The 19,112-nt window shown below is 42.5% G+C and overlaps 1 protein-coding gene across 1 annotated transcript in view; it reads right to left on the bottom strand.

Annotated features, from left to right (window-relative positions):
- RETREG1 (reticulophagy regulator 1) overlaps window positions 1-19,112 on the bottom strand; it is a 151,906-nt gene that overhangs the window by 101,642 nt on the left and 31,152 nt on the right. Inside the window, exons 2-3 of the mRNA XM_073332287.1 lie at window positions 10,900-11,006; window positions 8,922-8,952 (exon numbers count right to left, since the gene is read on the bottom strand). Of these exons, the coding sequence (XP_073188388.1) occupies window positions 8,922-8,952; window positions 10,900-11,006 (138 nt within the window). The remainder of the gene's footprint in view (window positions 1-8,921; window positions 8,953-10,899; window positions 11,007-19,112) is intronic.

Below are 19,112 nucleotides of genomic sequence, written 5' to 3'. Positions count from 1 at the left end.
TGACGATACTGAACAGAACTGGACCCAGAACTGATCCCTGCGGGACCTCACTCGATATGCTCTTCCAATTTGACTGTTAACCACTGATAATTTTGGGAATGGTTTTCCAACCAGTTTTGCACCCACCTTATAGAAGCTCCATCTAGGTTGCATTTCCCTAGTTTATGAGAAGGTCATGAGAGACAGTATCAAAAGCCTGACTAAAGTCAAGATATACCACAAGATATACCACAAGATATACCACAAGATATACCACATCCCCCTATCCACAAGGCATATCAAAGAAAGCTATTAGGTTGGTTTGACATGATTTGTTCTTGACAAATCCATGCTGACTGTTACTTATCACCTTATTATCTTCTAAGTCTTTGCAAATTGCTTTCTTAATTATTTGCTCTATTATTTTTCTGGGTACTGAAGTTAAGCTGACGGGTCTGTAACTCCCCAGGTTGTCCTTATTTCCCTTTATATACATGGACAAATATTGTGCCATTTTCCAGTCCTCTGGAATCTCTCCGGTCTTCCATGACTTTTTGAAGATAATTGCTAATGGTTCAGATATCTCCTCTGTCAGCTCCTCGAGTATTCTAGGATGTATTTCATCAGGCCCTGGTGACTTGAAGGCATCTAACTTGTCTAAGTAATATTTAACTTGTTCTTTCCCTATTTTAGCCTCTGACCTTACTTCATTTTCACTGACATTTACTATGTTAGATGTCCAATTGTTACTAATTTTTTTGGTGAATACTGAAACAAAAAAGTCATTTAGCACTTCTTCCATTTCTACATTTTTTGTTACAGTTTTCTCCCTTCATTGAGTAACAGGTCTACCCAGTCCTTGGTTTTCTTCTTGCTTCTAATGTATTTGTAGAATGTCTTCTTGTTACCCTTTATGTCTCTAGCTAGTTTAATCTTGTTTTGTGCCTTGGCCTTTCTAATTTTGTCCCTACATACTTGTATTATTTGTTTATATTCATCCTCTGTAGTTTGATCTACTTTCCACTTTTTGTAGGATTCTTTTTTGAGTTTCAGATCATTGAAGATCTCCCAGTTAAGCCAGGGTGGTCTCCTACCATACTTCCTATCTTTCCTACGCAGTGGGATAGTTTGCTCTTATGCCCTTAATAATGTCTCTCTGAAAAACTACCAACTCTCTTGAACTGTTTTTTCCTTTAGAATGCCTGGTGTTGTAAAGGATGAAGGTTTTACTGGCATGAGTTTGAGATGATCACATCATTCACCAGTGGCAAATCTGTAAGCAAATAATATAGGTTGTTCCAAATGCATGCCAATAAAACTTATGTCACTCCACACTATGATATGTTTTGTATGCACCACATTATTAAAATTTGCTTTTTAAAAAATATTTTAGAGGAGTTTAAAAAAGAATTATTGGAACTTTTTTATTCATCCAACTCTGTTGCCATGAATGCAGCTGTACAGGATTCAAGTGGGGTGAAAAATTAAAACTATTACATTAAAAATACTTCCAAAAATGGCCTAAATAGCTTTTCTATACAAAAATTGGTCACTCCTTTCAATCCAAATTCTGTAATCAACTGGAGAGCTAAGAATCTCCCCTTCCCAAAGGTATAATGTTTCCATTTCTATCTCTGCACGACAGTGAAATGTAAATTTATGATATTTTATGTTTAGAAAAACTGTTACTGGCCCAGGATTGAATCCCACCTATTTTGGAACTCAGGCCAGGGTAATCTGAGGAGAGAGAGGAAGAAATTCCACATTTGGAAGCAAAAGGAGGAAAATGCTTTTGTGGTAGGGTGATCTGCAACAAAATGGGGGTGATTTGAAGCTACTCATGAGTTTGGAATGCTAGAACAATTCCCAAGAGAAGGCTTAGTTGGCAGTGATGTGATCATAAGCATGTGATAAATTGTACAGACAATTTTATCATATGAATTCCACACAGGCATATTATTAAATAGGCAAATGTAATTTCATTTGAAATTGCATGTGTGAAATCAAAACAAAGATGTGAATAATCATACTGAAATACATTCCTTTGTTCTTCAGTGTTTTGTGTTGCTTTTTAAAAACTTTTTTAGCCAGTAAATCAGAAAATAACTACAAATACCTAAAGGAAAATCTTGCTCTTTCCTAAAGGACATGAGTAGGGGACAGACGTACCACTTTAGCGCTTTACATAATGCCGTCATGTACTTATAGGGCAAGGTAGCACAGACAGGGCTACTGCCAATGAGCTGCTAGACACTTTTTTCTTTTGATCGAGGCTGCATGTGCTCCGGACTAGTGTATGCTTCACCTACCAGGTACAACGGCTAGTTGCCTGTGGGCAATGGACACACCTTCTATTTAACAGTCATCATCCCTTTGGAGCTGTGGTATGCAGGCCAACTCAACAGTTGGCTACTCAACCCCACACAGTCTTCAGCCCTAGGCAAAGGTCGTGGACCAACAACTTCCACAGGGAGGAAGAGATTCCCTGTGTTTTCTTCCCCTCTCTCCACCACCAGCAGAACAGAAGTTAGGATCTAGACCTTATCCAATACCACAGTATTAAATAATGCAACACTGAAAAATTCTCAGTAAGGAAAACAGGAAAGAAGGAATGACCATATGGCAAAGATTGAGCATAACACTCAAATATGCAGTTCAGAACCTGTACTATTATTAATTTTTAGTTGGTCTTCTCATTCATCAGCAAAGTATTATAGGTACATAAATTTTAAAATGTGTAGATAAATCCTTCTTTAAATAACTTACCAATGGTATTTATCCTTTAACGCTCTAGTTGACAACCGCCAGGGATAGTTGTCCCTTTGCCTGTCATTTTCAGAGGACAAAGGGTCTTGGAATGATGTTCTAACTATCCTAATTCTCTAAGGCAAGGGCTCTCAAACTGGGGGTCAGGACCCCTCAGGGGGTGTGAGATTATTGTGTGTGGGGGGGGGTTTTGTGAGTGGTCAGCCTCCACCCCAAACCCCGCTTTGCCTCCAGCATTTATAATGCTGTTAAATATATAAAAAAAGTTTTTAATTTATAAGGGGGGTTGCACTCAGAGGCTTGCTATGTGAAAGGGGTGACCAGTACAAAAGTTTGAGAATCACTGCTCTAAGGAGTCATTTCCCTTTACAATCCAGAAGCCTCTCTTTGCAAACTAAATTGGATGTGGGTCCAAAGCTTCTGTGGTAAACACACTTCACCACCTTCCATTTCAAGCACACTCTAAGGCCATGTCTACACTATGAAAGACGATTTTTGGGAACAGATTGTATAAAGTTGAGTGCATGCGTCCACACACAATTACATAATTACACATTAATTTGGCGGTGTGTGTCCACAGTACCGTGGCAAGCATCAACATTCCGAGCGGTGCACTGTGAGTAGCTATCCCACAGTTCCCGCTGCCCATTAGAATTCTGGGCTGAGCTCCCAATGCCTGAAGGCGCCAAAAATTTGTTGCGGGTGGTTATGGGTAAATGTCATCAGTCAACCCTCCCTCCCTCTGTGAAAGCAACAGCAGACAATCATTTCGCACCCTTTTCCCTGGATTGCCCGAGCAGACGCCATAGCACGGCAAGCATGGAGCCCGTTCAGCTCACTGCAGCAGTTATAACCATTGTAAACACCTTGCGCATTATTGTGCATTTTATGCAGAACCAGCACCTGAAAAACCAGGTGAGGAGGCAACGGCAGCGTGGTCACGAGAGTCATGAGGACATGGACACAGATTTCTCTAAAACCGTGGTCCCCGGCAATTTGGAGATCATGGTGTTAAGGGGGCAGGCTCATGCAGTCGAATCCTGATTCTAGGCCTGGGAAACAAGCACAGACTGGTGGGACCGCATAGTGTTGCAGGTTTGGGATGATTCCTAGTGGCTCCGAAACTTTTGCATGCGTAAGGGCACTTTCATGGAACTTTGTGACTTGCTTTCTCCTGCCCCGAAGCGCAAGAATACCAAGATGAGAGCAGCCCTCACAGTTCACAAGCGAGTGGCAATAGCCCTGTGGAAGCTTGCAACACCAGACAGCTAACAGTCAGTTGGTAATCAATTTGGAGTGTGCAAATCTACTGTGGGGGTTGCTGTGATGCAAGTAGCCAACGCATTCATTGAGCTGTGCTATCAGAGGTAGTGACTCAGGGAAATGTGCAGGTCATAGTAGATGGCTTTGCTGCAATGGGATTCCCTAACTGTGGTGGGGCTATAGACGGAACGCACATCCCTATCTTGGGACCGGACCACCAGGGCAGCCAGTACATAAACCGCACGGGGTGCTTTTCAGTGGTGCTGCAAGCACTGGTGGATCACAAGGGACGTTCACCAACATCAACCTGGGATGGCCGGGAAAGGTACATAATGCTCGCATCTTCAGGAACTCTGGTCTGTTTCAAAAGCTGCAGGAAAGGACTTTATTCCCAGACCAGAAAATAACTGTTGGGGATATTGAAATGCCTATAGTTATCCTTGTGGACCCAGCCTATCCCTTAATGCTCTGGCTCATGAAGCTGTACACAGACACCCTGGACAGTAGTAAGGAGCTGTTCAACTATAGGCTGAGCAAGTGCAGAATGGTGGCAGAGTGTGCATTTGGACGTTTAAAGGGTCACTGGCGCAGTTTACTGACTCGCTCAGTCCTCTGTGAAACCAATATTCCCATTGTTATTGCTGCTTGCTGTGTGCTCCACAATCTCTGTGAGAGTAAGGGGGAGACGTTTATGGCGTTTATGACCTTGCTGCTGAATACGAGCAGCCAGACACCAGGTCGATTAGAAGAGCACAGCAGGAAGCGGTGCGCATCAGAAAAGTTTTGAAAATCAGTTTAATGACTGGCAAGGGTACTGTGTGACACTTCTGTTTGTTTCTCCTTGATGAAAACCCGCCCCCTTGGTTGCCTCTAAATTCCCTGTAAGACATCCGCCCTCCGCACTTTGATCACACCTCGCTTGCAAAGGAAACAAAGTCACTATCGTTTAAAAAACATGTATTCTTTATTAATTGATTATAAAAATAGGGAGATAACTCACAAGATAGCCCAGTTGGGGTGTGGGAGGAGGGTAGGAGGGAAGGAAAAGGCCACTTCAAAACTTGTTGAATGACAGCCTTCTGTTGCTTGGGCTGTCCACTGGAGTGGAGTAGTTGGGTGCCCAGAGCCTCCCCTTCCTCCCCCCAGGTTCTTGGGCATCTGGGTGAGGAAGCTATGGAACTTGGGGAGGAGGGAAGGTGGTTAAACAGTGGCTGCAGCAGCAGTCTGTGATCCTGCTGCCATTCATGAACCTCCACCAGGCGCCAGAGCATGTCCGTTTGATCCTGCAGTAGCCCCAGCATTGCATCATGCCCCCTCTGATCTTCCTGCTGCCAGCTCTCCTCACGTTCATTGGCCTCTTTCCTGTACTCTGCTATTGTGTCCCTCCACACATTCTGCTGAGCTCTGTCAGTGCCGGACAACTGCATGAGCTCAGAGAACATTTCATCGTGTATGCGGTTTTTTTCGCTGCCTTATCTGAGATAGCCTTTGGGAAGGAGGAGAGAGGCTTGAAACATTTGCAGCTGCTGGAGGAAAAAAAGGGAGTGAAGTATTTAAAAAGATACATTTTACAGAACAATGGCTATACTCTTTCATGGTGCACAACACTATTCACATTACATAGCACATGTGATTTTGGTACAACGTCGCATTTTGCATCTTATATTGAGTGCCTGAGGCTTTGGGTGTTAGAGATCACACATGCAGTGCCAGGCGACAGAATTTGGCTTGCAGGCGGCCATGGCAAGCCATAGTCTTTCGGCTTCTTCAACCTTCATAACAGCAGCGCCCTCCTCTCCCATACCAAGCAAAGCCCGTTGGGTTGGCCATTTAGTGCTGCGGTTTTCCTGTTAATGTGTAGCAGCAGAAACCAAACTAACCCCCTCGCATCCAATTCTCTGGGATGATTGCTTTACCCCTTCCCCCACCGCCTGGCTGGTGTCAGAAAAGACCCCTGCTAGCCAAATGCGAACAGCTCAGCGCCAATGGAGCCAGCACCACCCCTCCCCCACCACAGTGTGGCTAACTGCAGGGAGGATTTCTTTTCAGCCACAGGAAAACAGCCCAGTAGGAACGGCCACCTCTGAATGTCCCCTTAATTAAATTCCCCTATTTCAACCAGGTTAGCATGAACAATATCACTCTCCTGAGGATAACACAGAGAGATAAAGAACGGATGTTGCTTGAATGCCAGCAAACACCAGGACCACAGACTTCCAGGCTTCATCATGCAACGATACCAGATTACTTGCTACTAGCATGGCGTGGTAAAGTGTCCTTCCATGGAGGACGGAATAAAGCTGCTCTCCCCAGAAACCTTCTGCAAAGGCTTTTAGAGTATCTCCAGGAGAGCTTCATGGAGATGTCCCTGGAGGATTTCCGCTCCATCCCCAGACACATTAACATACTTTTTTAGTAGCTGTACTGGCCACAAATGCATCCCAAGTCCCCAGGGCTACTTAGTCATTAAAAAACACTTGCTTTTAAAACATGTATTATATTTTAAAAGGTACACTCACCAGATGTCCCTTCTCCGGCTTTGTTGGGTTGATAAAAGATCCTGGCTGTCAGGGAGAGTGGTGTGCTGTATGCTCTCCTCAAGCTCGTCCTCCTCCTCCTCATCTTCCCTGTCCGCAAAATCCTCAGGCATGATGGAGAGTACCCAATCATCAGAGTCCATGGACAGGGGTGGGGTAGTGGTGGTGGCCCCCCCCTAGAATTGCATGCAGCTCAGCGTAGAAGTGGCATGTCTGGGGCTCTGTTCTGGAGCATCCATTTGATCCTTTGGTTTTCTGGTACGCTTGTCTGAACTCCTTAAGTTTCATGCGGCACTGTGTTGCGTGCCTGCTGTAGCCTCTATCCCTCATGGCCTCGGAGATTTTTTAAAATGTTTTGGCACTTTGCCTTTTGGAACGTAGCTGATAGCATGGATTCCTCTCCCCATACAGAGATCAGATCCAGTACCTCCCTTTCGGTCCATGCTGGAGCTCTTTTTTGATTCTGGGACTGCATGGTCACCTGTGTTGATGAGCTTACCTGGCCAAACAGGAAATGAGATTCAAAAGTTCCCAGGGCTTTTCCTGTACACCTGGCCAGTGCATCCCACTTCAGAGTGCTGTCCAGAGCGGTCACAATGGTGCTCTGTGGGATAGCTCCTGGAGGCCAATACCTTCAAATTGCGTCCATACTAACCCTAATTTGAAACGGCGATGTCGATTTCAGTGCTAATCCCCTCATTGGGGAGGAGTACAGAAATCGGTTTTAAGAGCCCTTTATGTCGAAAAAAACGGCTTTGTTGTGTGGATGGGTGCAGGGTTAATTCGATTTAACAGTGCTAAATCCAACAAACTCGTAGCGTAGACCAGGCCTAATGTAAGCACACAGCTGCATGTATATATTTAAAAAGACTGCCAAAGCAAAACACTACACAGCCTACAATTTTCCTCATGGGAAGAGGATGAGAGAAAAGAGGAGACCCACATTACGTTGTCTAATACACCAGTGGAAGCACTGAGACACTACAATATGAACTGAGGCAGGTATAAATGCCTATTTAGAAAAGAATAAAAGCTGAATCTTATGTTTCAGCGTCCACATTACAGATTGCTAGCTTTCCAGTGCACAGCTAGAGTTGAGTGGAATTTTTAAATCATGTCACTAAGTCTGTGTCTTACACCTCAAGGCCACTGTTCCAAATGCTGTCAGTAGTCAGGTAACTGAAAATCATTACCATCTAACAGTTGTTTGGTAGCCTATGTAAAGTAATAATGCCTTACATTTCTATAGCATTTTTATTCAGAAGATTCCCAAATTACTTCATAGGACTGTATATAAGATTAATTTCATCCACTAATGAAATACAGCTAATCTACCCCAATGACACTGCACAAACATTTGTGTGTGTGGGATAAATACAGGGGGTTTAGACAGACAAAATTAGCCATCTGTGACAGTCCAATGCCTACTAACAGGTTTAACAATCATCATTAATAGGTATCCAGGGTAGCCATTTTAGAGATGCTAGCAACTGACAGAGCATTGAATTGATCTACAGTAGAACCTCAGAATTATGAACACCTTGGGAATGGAGGTTGTTTGTAACTCTGAACAAAATGTTATGGTTGTTCTTGAAAAAGTTTACAACTGAACACTGACTTAATACAGCTTTGAAACTTTACTATGCAGAAGAAAAAGTCTACTTTTAACCATCTTAATTTAAATGAAACAAACACAGAAACTGATCCCTGACCCTGTCCAAAAAAAATTTTTTAAACTTTCCCTTTGTTTTTTTAGTAGTTTACATTTAACACAGTACTGTACTGTTGTTGAGGTTTTTCTTTTAGTCTCTGCTGCTGTCTGACTGCGTATTTGTGGTTCCAAATGAGATGTGTGGTTGAGCGGTCAGTTTGTAACTCTGGTGTTCGTAACTCCAAGGTTCTGTTTTAGTCTAGTACTGGTCACTACCCACCAGGAGCACAATGGTGAGGGGAACCTTGTACTGACACACTTAAGAATGGAAGACATTGCTCTTCAGAACTGTAAATCCAGTATCTTTCCCAAGAACTAACTTCAAATTAAACACATTCAAAGTGGCAGAAAACCCAGAAGAGGACAATACTTCTTAAAGAAGAAAATGGTAACATTCAAAAAGCAGGTTGCTTCTTAAAAATCTGATACTTGACTGAATAATATACTGTGATACAATTCAAATAAAAAACTTATAATTTAAAAAACTTAAAAGTTATAACTTTCACAAAGAATACTATTTAAAAAATCTATTTAAAACTGAGGCATCGTGTGAACAGCCAGTAATATAGAACAAACTACACTGTGGTCAAAATAACGCAGTTCTTGTTTTGTGGGCTATTTGGGAGAATCATTTGTAAAATTCAGAATTTTTAAATGGCACCTACCTGTCAGTGAGGCTCCTCCATAGCTGTGCACCTGAAATAAGCAAAGCGTAAGATGAAAAATAGCACTGATATATACAGCAGAACTGTTTTTTTCCCTTCAATTTTTCAACAGTGCACCAAATTACAGAATAATTACTCTAAAAATCTCTGTAGTTCTATAATACAAGTCACATTTACCCAGATTACTAGTAAAAAAATCACACATACTTTCCATTTTAAACAATGGAGTAACATGCTTCAGAAAAATCAACATGTTTTCTGTAAACTTGATATCTCAAAACAGTTTGAAATATTCATGAAAAATCAATGTACTTATTTAACCTGGTCTGTCTTTAAACTAGAATGATTAGATACTCAATGTAATCTAACTTTGTCACATTTTTGGATTGCAAAATTAGATTACATTTGGATAACAATCACTTTCTGTATCTGTCGTTATACTATAACAATTTTGCCATCTAGTGGTTCGCTAGAGTTAAATAAAAGTTATTATCCCACTAAGACCTAACAGATTTCCTCTTTTAGTTCAAGGGGTAATTTGTTGATTTCAGATCTAAAAAGGTTTCTGGCTCAAGCTAAAAGACAGATTCTTCATGAGAGTACTCAATTAGTAGTTTTGGACTTTCCTGAACTCTTCCTATGAAGTCACTGGAGATATTTTATATTAGCTCAGGTGAAATATGACTATCCCATGATTTCACAGTTAGGAACATATAGCTTTATTGGCCTTATCTGACACTGCTGGATTGCAAAATAATAAAAATAGGAGTGCACTCTTGCACTTCCAATCAAATCAGTAATATCTGGTGCCAAAAATGATTAGCTGGTACTGATTACTAAAGGTCACTTAAACCCTGTAACATAACAGAAAACAAAAAGTCCTCAGTAAACTGAAGAAGCAGCACAAATAGGAAATAAACTTCCTTACTCTTCTGCTGTTTTTTAGGGTATGTCTATACTGCAATGTAAGTCTAGGGATAGCAGAACTTGGTTTGGCAGACTCAAGATTTTATCAACCTAGGGCTTGAGCAGCTACACTCATTTGTAACACCAAGTTAGAAACTGCTGAACCTGGGTCCCAATCTGGGGCTCCGGTGCCTACATTGTGTTATGTGGGCCTGAGTCCAACCATTCATATCCCAGACTTCTTAGCCCCCCGCCCACAAAATGTGGCTGCTCTAGTTCTTTGTTCATGGTGCAGTGTGGGAAAACATGACGGTTCACCAAGGCTGACTGTCCAGGATGACAAAGAAAGTGGGCCTCTGGGATTGTGGAATACTTTTGGCGTACTCCCACAGCACAAGTCCAGTGGGGCTGAATCTACAAGGCTAAGCAATAGGGCTTGAACCTAGTTTCCCAGTTTAACTCAGGCTCAGACCCTCCACTTCCATAGCTATGTCTACACAAAAAAGAAAAACCAGTGGCTGGCAAGGAAGAGGGTCCCAGAGCCTGGGCTCCAGCCCAAGCCTGGAAGTCTACATAGCAATGAAACAGCCCTCCAGCTCGAACCCAGGACAGCTGGTATGGGCCAGCTGTGGGTTTTTCTTTGCTATGTAAATATACCCATAGAATCCTGGGACACTGGGTCCAAGCCCTGGGTTACAGTGATTTGTGTGTTGATGCAAGGGTGGTTAGGCTTGAGCCTCAGTTTGATCCTTGGTCTTACACTGTAGGGTAAACATACCTTTAGAGACTTTTTAGACACTTTGTAGGAAACAAGAGTCATGAAAAATGGGCAACGACATAATGAGTACAACTTTATTTTAAAGTGATTTTTCAGAGTAGAATTTCCTTTTAAAACTTCTTCAGAGATTACTAGTCACTTGTCTCAGAAATGTTACATATTTAATGTTTTTACTGTGACATATTACACTCTCACAAAAATTAAACAAAAAATAGGGGCACGAATAGGATGAGAGCCAGCATAGGCAAACATTTGTAAGTTAAAGGTAAATTACTGTACTGATGATTGCCTTACCTTTTATCCTAGACAGTACCATATCCTTCATTATCTGCATAATTACAACCCCAAGTATTATGAGAGAAGTCAGCTGATATACTCTCCAAGGGGTCAGTGCAAGGAACCTAGGATACATTAAAAAAAATCACTCTAAATGTTTTAACTTATAGTACAGACTTACGTTATATAGGATCATGATTGTACCCCAACCTGAATAACCAAGTACAAACAAAATACATGTATATTGACATTGCTTTAACAGTTCCACTGAATTTGCTCTTCTCAATGTCACTTCCAAGAAGCAAACACTGAATAATAGTATAGTATGGCCATTATACCCTGGCTTAAAAAGCTATATTTAAGCACCTGTTGAGCTTGATAGCGGAAACACTCTTAAAAAAAAAACCAAAACACACCCATGAATCAACATTTTCACTAAGAAGCAACAAGAAAAAAACTCTCAAAAACAAAATATGCTCAAGTGTTCCATGGGCATTTCCACAGGCTCTAGGGGAAAAACAACCTTTGTAATTGAAATTGTTTACACATTACATCTTTGGGAGTCTTTTTTTTTTTCTAAACTAACATGAACAAAGGGTAGGAAGGAAAACAGGACAGAATGGACTTGTTTACCTGGTGTGGTAGTGCACTTCAGTGGGGTGTGAATTCTAATACCATATTTCTTTCAGGATAAACAGAAGGAGCAATTTAAAGCTCCTTTACATAGTGGTAGCTGAAAACAAAGGAAGCCACTGTCCAAGAAACTGGCCCACATCACGTGGCCAAACAGAAAATAAGGTATATGAACTGAGGGTTTCCCAGAGACTGTGGACTGATTGCTTGCAGCTGTTCGAGTCTGCATGCAAGAAGCAGACAGCAAGACAAGCTTTTGTGAGTGCGCCCCTGGGAGGGAAACAAGAGACAGATCTTTTAGGCACACTACTTGTTAGAAAGGCACACTGGATTTCTAAGCACGAAAACTGCCTGGTGTTTGTTTCTACTGTGTTCAGAGACAGAATTTTATGTACAATCTTTGTAAATAAACGCCATTACACCAACAAAATACCTAACTCATAATTTCTCCTCATAATGGAAACAACCCAACAAGGCCCCAAATATTAACTAACCACTTGGGACCAGAAGAGGGAACAATATACAGTTTTTGAAGTAAACTCACATTCTGGTTATTGAAAAAGAAAGTTAGCTCCAGTCCACAACACCAACCACCAAAAGAAGGGTGCAACATTTAAAACAATTCCATAGCATATCAATCAGATGATCCACCCAGAATTAACCTAGTGTGCTAGATTTCCCCAATGATTACAGGAATGTGATACCAGTGCTTGTCTCTTCTCTAGTGAAGATGGTACCTACGCCAACAGGAGGGTTTCTCCCATCCGCGTAGATATTCCAACTGCCCAAGAGACAGTAGCTAGGTTGACGGGAGAATTCTCCCATTGATCTAGCACTGTATACACCAGGGGTTAGGTCTGTTTGACTGAGTTGCTCAGGGCTATGGATTTTTCACACCCGACTGGTGTAGTTATATTGACCTAATTTTCTAGGTCTCAGTGTGTGGGTCTCTCTCTTTCTCACACACATACAATGTGTCAACTCTGTAGGATTAGCATTCTTGTGAATAGAAAAGATTTGAATTCTAAAAATTAGTCACTCTGATGGTACCACAAATTGGCATTTTTGGGTGCTTCAGCATACATGCTTGACCTCAAGAAACTGGCAAGTGCACAGGGAATAATACCACAAGGTACACATGCACCCTCTCTGACATGGAAGTAGTAGATCTCCTTAATTCAAAACTCCTTTCCATAACGGCTCCAAAACTGTTATCCCAATATTTCCTCAAACAACATTTTGTACCATGAAAACATCGTTGTTTTAGCATGAGCATTTAATCTGGCTGCAGTGAAGATTTTGTTTGCCCTGATGCCTAACTTACTGAAGAGACTGTATATGGTGTAAATGGTCCACATTATTCCCTGAGAAAATGGGGTCTTATGAGCCAGTAGTCCAAGAAAAGGTATATTTGGACCTCTAAAAGACAGTGAGCAGCCACCACTGCAAGACAACTGGGTCCAGATTTTCAAAGGTAATTAGGCACCTGAAGATGCAGATAAGGGCTTTTGAAAATCCCATTAGGCACCTAGGTGCTCACTCCATTGAACTGAATGGTATTTAGGCATCTAGGTGCTTTGAAAAAAAATTAATTAGGCATCTGTTTCCATCCTTAAGTGACTCATTACCTTTGAAAATATGTCCTTTGGTGAAGAGTCAGAGCCAAAGCCACCCCAAACACGTAACTTGTATTAATGGGGTCATTGCTCAGTTTGAGCCCACAATACTTCCTGTATGATGAGTTAAGCATTGCAAGCTTACACATTTCAGTGAGTCAAAGTAGTCCTAATTAATTCTAATTTTTTAGACATTTTTAAAATCAGCAGACCCAGATAAGCTGTATCCAAGAGCATTTAAAAAAAAAAAAAAGAGAGATGGTTAAGAAGCTCCATGGACTGCTAATGTTGATTCTCAAGTCCTGGAGCACAGGGGAAGTTCCAAAAAACTGGAAGAAAGCTAATGTTGTGCCAATGTTTAAAAAGGGCCAATGGGATGACCTGGGTAATTATAGCCCTGTCAGTCTGACATTGATCCTAGGCAAGATGATAGAGCAGCTGATATGAGACTCGATTAATAAAGAATTAAAGGAGGGTAATATAATTAATGCCTATCAAAAGAGATTTATGGAAAATAGGTCCTGTCACATTAATTAGATATCCTTTTTATGATATTACAAGTTTGGCTGATGAAGGCAATAACGATATAATATACTTCTGTGAGGCCTTTGACTTGTTATCACATGACTTTTGATTAAAAAATTAGAATGATACAGAATTGGCATGGCACATATTAAACTGGCTAACTGGAAGGTCTCAAAATGTAACTGTAAATGGAGAATCATCGCCGCTCAGGTCCATCTCTAGTAGAGTCCTGCAGGGATCAGTTCTTGGTCCTATGCTACTTGATATTTTTAGCAATGACCATGAAGAAAACAAACTCATCACTGATAACATTTGCAGATTACACAGAAATGGGGGAGTGGTAAATAAGTAAGAGGACAGGTGTCGGGGACTACAGGTCTTGAACACTTGTCCACAGGGCTTTTCAGAGCTAGTAAGCTCCATACTGTCACTCAGTGACCTGCTAACTGTTGTTAGAATAGGAGCTGAACTCTGACAGAAGACCTCAGTCCTGGAATCCGGTAGGCAGAATGCTAGGCATCCTGATTGGTTCACAGCTTATATATAAACCCAGCACAGAAACAGGAAGCTGTCCAAGCAACTGGGTTCTCCTTGCTTTGCTTCCCTGGGCCGCTCCCCATGAGATACCGGCTCCTACTGTATGCTGCTGACCTCCTGGTACCCTGACCCTGCCTGCCTCCTGACCCCTGATTTCGGTTTGCCCTCTGGCCTGTCTTGGACTCTGATCTTGTGGTATTGGATCTGGCCTGACTCCTGCACCAACCACTAGATCAGACTGCCCACATCCTGGTTGTGACAGTTTGCATGGACCACTTAGGACACAAGAGCAATCCCAGTGCCAGAAGAATGGACGTGGCTAACCCTTTGGGAGCACTGGACACATTTGAGTGGACTACATGCCTTCAGACGGACAACCTAACCCCTACAGGCCTGTGTCATCCATCTGACCTCGGAGAACCAGCTATTGCAGGACCAAGTCATGCAGTTGCATGCTGAAAACACTGCAGTCTATATACGGCTTGTACAGCCCTGCTCCCCAATACCATTGCCAGAACAGTTTGATGGTAATCACCAGCTATTCAGGGGTTTTATAAGACAGTGCTGCCTCCTGTTCAAGTTGCTCCCAGTCCCAAGAAACTGGTCAGTTACCCCCAAATCAACTGGTACCCTAGATCTTACACCAAAGGCAGCGTTGGTAGCCAATCCTGTAATAAACTATCTAAAGGTTTATTAACTAGGAAAAAGGAATAACTCTTATTTACAGGTTAAAGCAAGCAGACATATACACACAAAAGTTACTATCTAAATCCTAAGAGTGATAGAGTTGTAGCGATCTATCAATTAAAAGCATCTTGCAGAGCAGACCCAGGAGCCAACCCCTGGGGATTTCTGGCTTCAGTTTAGAGTCTTTGGCCCTTCATAGTTCAAACAGCCAAAAGATGGAAATTTTTCTTGTGGCTTTGTTTTATTTCCTTCATTCATCTTTCAAGCCCACAGGATGAACTTCCTTGCATATAGTATTTCCAAGGTGTGATAGAACCATTAACCAGTCATTTATATTGCAATAATTCTTGATGGCCTATCTGATTTTGATAATTCTTTGGAATGAGGGAGAGGGGGAATGATTCCCATGCCTAAATTCACAAGTTCAGGGCAAACAGTTTTAAAGCTATAAAGCAAAACATACATATTTTCTTATAATATGAAGTATACACATTACAAGTGAGATTAATGAATACAGCAACTTACAAGCATTTCATAGAGTCTAAACACTAAATACATTCTTATAAGACTAATACGTATTTTGAGCAAAACTAACATAGAGGAGACCTAGCCTAGTCTCCAGCTACAAGGTTCTCAGTTTTTAGCTAATGCCTGCAACCTGGGCAAGAGCTAGCATCTGGCCTGTCAGCATCACACCACTGCCAGAACAGTTTCACAACAATTGCCAGTGATTCCCAGGTTTTATAAACCAGTTCGATCTCCTGTTCATGACGCCCCCTCAGTTCCATAGCACTGATCATGCAAAGGTGAGTCTGGTTATCAGCCAGCTGTTCAGGGAAGCCTTTCACGGTGCCTCCTCCTTCTTGGAGTGCAATAGACCAGTACTATCCAACTGGGAGGTCTTCCTTCAAGGCATGTCAGTACTCTTTGATGATCTACACTGAGCTTGAACAGCAGAGGCTACACTAAGGAAGCTCCAACAGGGGCAGTGAACAGTAGATTCCTGTGCTGTGCAATTCCACCGCCTCACGGCCAGTACAGACTGGCAGCAAAGAGGTCCTCATTCTAGTGGAGCCTGAAAGACTAAATTAAGGACAAATTAACGCAGTTAGAGACACCCATGAGTCTGGATGCCCTTGTGGATCTTGCCATCTGTATAGACAATCGGTTTTTGGAACAAAGAGGGAAAAAAATGGAGGTCTTGTTACTCTCCAGTCCAGGTACTGTGATCTTTTCACCACTACCTCCAGCCAAACCAGTGCATAGAGCCCTGCATGGATACAAAATTTGTATCTGCATCCGATCTGCAAACATGGTCCAAGGATCTAAAGCGGATATCTGCAGATTTCTGGGCTCTACATATAAAATTTGGATCCAGATCCATCCACAATCCACAAACATGTTGCAGATATCTGCAAATTTGCAGGTCTCTACCAATGCAGGCAGATGTGGGCCATCAATGGCTCACCCCCATAAAAAAAAAAAAAGGAATGATGATGCCAGCACCATCTCTCCTTTTGTTACGATGAGTCAGGTCACTCCATTTCTACCTGCCCTGTATGAACTCCAAAGAGTCAGGAAAAAGAGCTCCCTCACATTTCACTGTGGACTGGAATGCACCCGGAGCCCTGCCCAAGGGCTCCCCACTTCTAGGTGCTGGTTCAGTTGCACATACGTTAGGTGCCACAACAAAATCCCATTTTACCATCCCTGATTGACTCAGGTATAGCTTACTGCTTCATCAACGCAGAGGCAGCCCAGATCCTGCAGATTCCCCTGAAACTTAAGGCTACTCCTGACCTTATAGAGATTACTTGATAGCTCCCCCTTGTCTTCTGATCCAGTAACAGAGGAAACAGCTCCCCTGGAGACTGTGATAAAGGGGCATCGGGAAACGGTACAGTTTGATGTGATCCATTCACCACAGCTTCCCCTGACCATTGGTATCTCCTGGCTGGTCCTCCACAATCCACTCACTTGGTGACAAGCACAGGAAGTCTGTTTTCTATCAGAATTTGGTGGACAACACTGTTGGAGACCAGGGATTGCTGTCCCAACATCCAAACCTTGAGAGACTCCAATGGGGGTGGCTGTCCAGGCAGAACCTTCCATTGAAGCTACATCTGAACTCCCCTCAAAATACCAAGACTACAATGATGTTTTTGAAAAGAAGAACATGGAAACTACTTCTGCCTCAGAACTATGACTGCCCAATATAGCTGCAGCCAAAAGGAAAAATACTCTTTGCACAAATTTATGCCGTATCAGAAACCAAGCTGACAGTGCTTCAAGAGTACCTCCAGGAGAATCTGGCTTGAGGGTTTATCTTCAAGTCAATGTCATAAGCTGGCACACGAGCAGTTTTTGTCAAGAAGAAAGACGGCAGTCTCCAACTCTGTTGATTAGCGTGTATTGAATCAGATAACTATCAGGAGTTGTTGCCTGCAATTTGATCCTGAGCTGCTGGATTTTGTGGGGGCTGCCCATATATTAATTAATTTGAACCTCCAGGGGGCATAGAACTGTGTGTGAATCGGAGCAGAGAACAAGTGGAAGACCGCCTTCCAAATCTGCTATGGCCACTATGACTATCTCGTAACACCCTTTGGTTTGACCAGTGCCCGGCCACCTTCCAACATTTTATAAATTATGTGTTCCAAGACATACTGGGACTTAGATGACATACTGATTTTCTCCAACTGCCCTAAACAACATAATGCTCATGTCCAAACTGTCTTGGAATGCTTATGGCAGCATGGCCTTTATGCAAAGCTTGAGAAGCCTGCCTTCTATCAGACCTTCACAGAGTTCTTGGGCTTCATCTTATCCCCAGAAGGGATCCAGACAGACCCACGCAAGGTCCAAGATCAGCCAACTCCCCACACAGTAAGTGTCTTGAAACGCTTCCTAGGGTTTGCCAATTTTTATCGATGATTTATCCTGAACTTTTCAAAACAAAACTGAGCTTACTACTCTCCTCCAGAAAAATGTCCAATTCCATCGAAGGCCCAGCATGCATTCAATCAGCTAAAACTTGCCTTTACTAAAGCACCTGCATTGGCTCATGCCAATATTACATTGGTCTTTATTGTAGAAACTGACATCTCCAATACAGTGATTGAGACTCTCCTGTCCCAGTGACATGGCCCCAAACACGTTATACCTGTGTGCTTGCTACTCAAGGAAGTTCACGTCCAAAGAACTAAGCTACAAAATACTTGATAAGGAACTCCTGGAGATAAAAACCTATTATGCAGAATGGCAGTAGTCCCTGGAAGGAGCTTGTCACCCATCCAGGTATTCACTGACCATAAAAACCTGGAATATCTACATAAGGCGAAGGCCTTAAACCAACAGCAGCTTTGGTGGGCCCTATTTCTCCTCACCATTCAATGTTATCACCTACCGTCCAAGGTCCAAAAATGGCAAGGCGAACGCCCTGTCCCAAAGATACGGTACCAACCCACAAGTACCCATCCAGAAACCAAGCCTCATTCCCAAATCCCGTAACTTTCTCAGTGCAGCTTGTCACCACAATATTCTCAGATTGATATGCTTTGCCTCTGCATCAGGAATTCTGCCTGACTAACAAGCTATTATCCACAAGCAGCAGCATGACTCCTCTGAAACACTACGTATGTAAGGGACTGTATGTGTGTTCACCTTGGACCCTGGTTGCAGTCTTGTAACTACGTCACAATATTCCCCTAGCAAGACATTTGGGGTGGTTCAATACCCAGTGACTAATATCCTGCTCTTTTTGATGACCTGGCTGTGCCTGATGATGCAGTCATTCATTGCCTCCTGTGATATTTGTACTTGCACCAAGACACCACACCACTAGCCCTGCAGTCTCCTATAGTTTTGGAGACTCCATCTTGACATTGGGCAGCTATCACCCTAGACTTTACTGCAGAATTACCAGAATGCAACTGTCAAGGTTCCTTCCCCTCTCTGAACTCTAGGGTACAGATGTGGGGACCTGCATGAAAACCTCCTAAGCTTACTTTTACCAGCTTAGGTTAAAACTTCCCCAAGGTACAAACTATTTTACCCTTTGCCCTTGGACTTCCACTACCACCACCAAATGTTTATCTGGGTTTATTTTTATTAGGAAAGCGTTGTTTGGAAACGTCTTTCCCCCCAAAATCCTCCCAACCCTTGCAACCCACTTCCTGGGGAAAGTTTGGTAAAAATCCTCACCAATTTGCATAGGTGAACACAGACCCGAAC

The sequence above is a fragment of the Lepidochelys kempii genome, chromosome 2 (assembly GCF_965140265.1).
Source record: "Lepidochelys kempii isolate rLepKem1 chromosome 2, rLepKem1.hap2, whole genome shotgun sequence".
NCBI lineage: Eukaryota > Metazoa > Chordata > Testudines > Cheloniidae > Lepidochelys > Lepidochelys kempii.
This window is presented reverse-complemented; position numbering and strand designations above follow the sequence as displayed.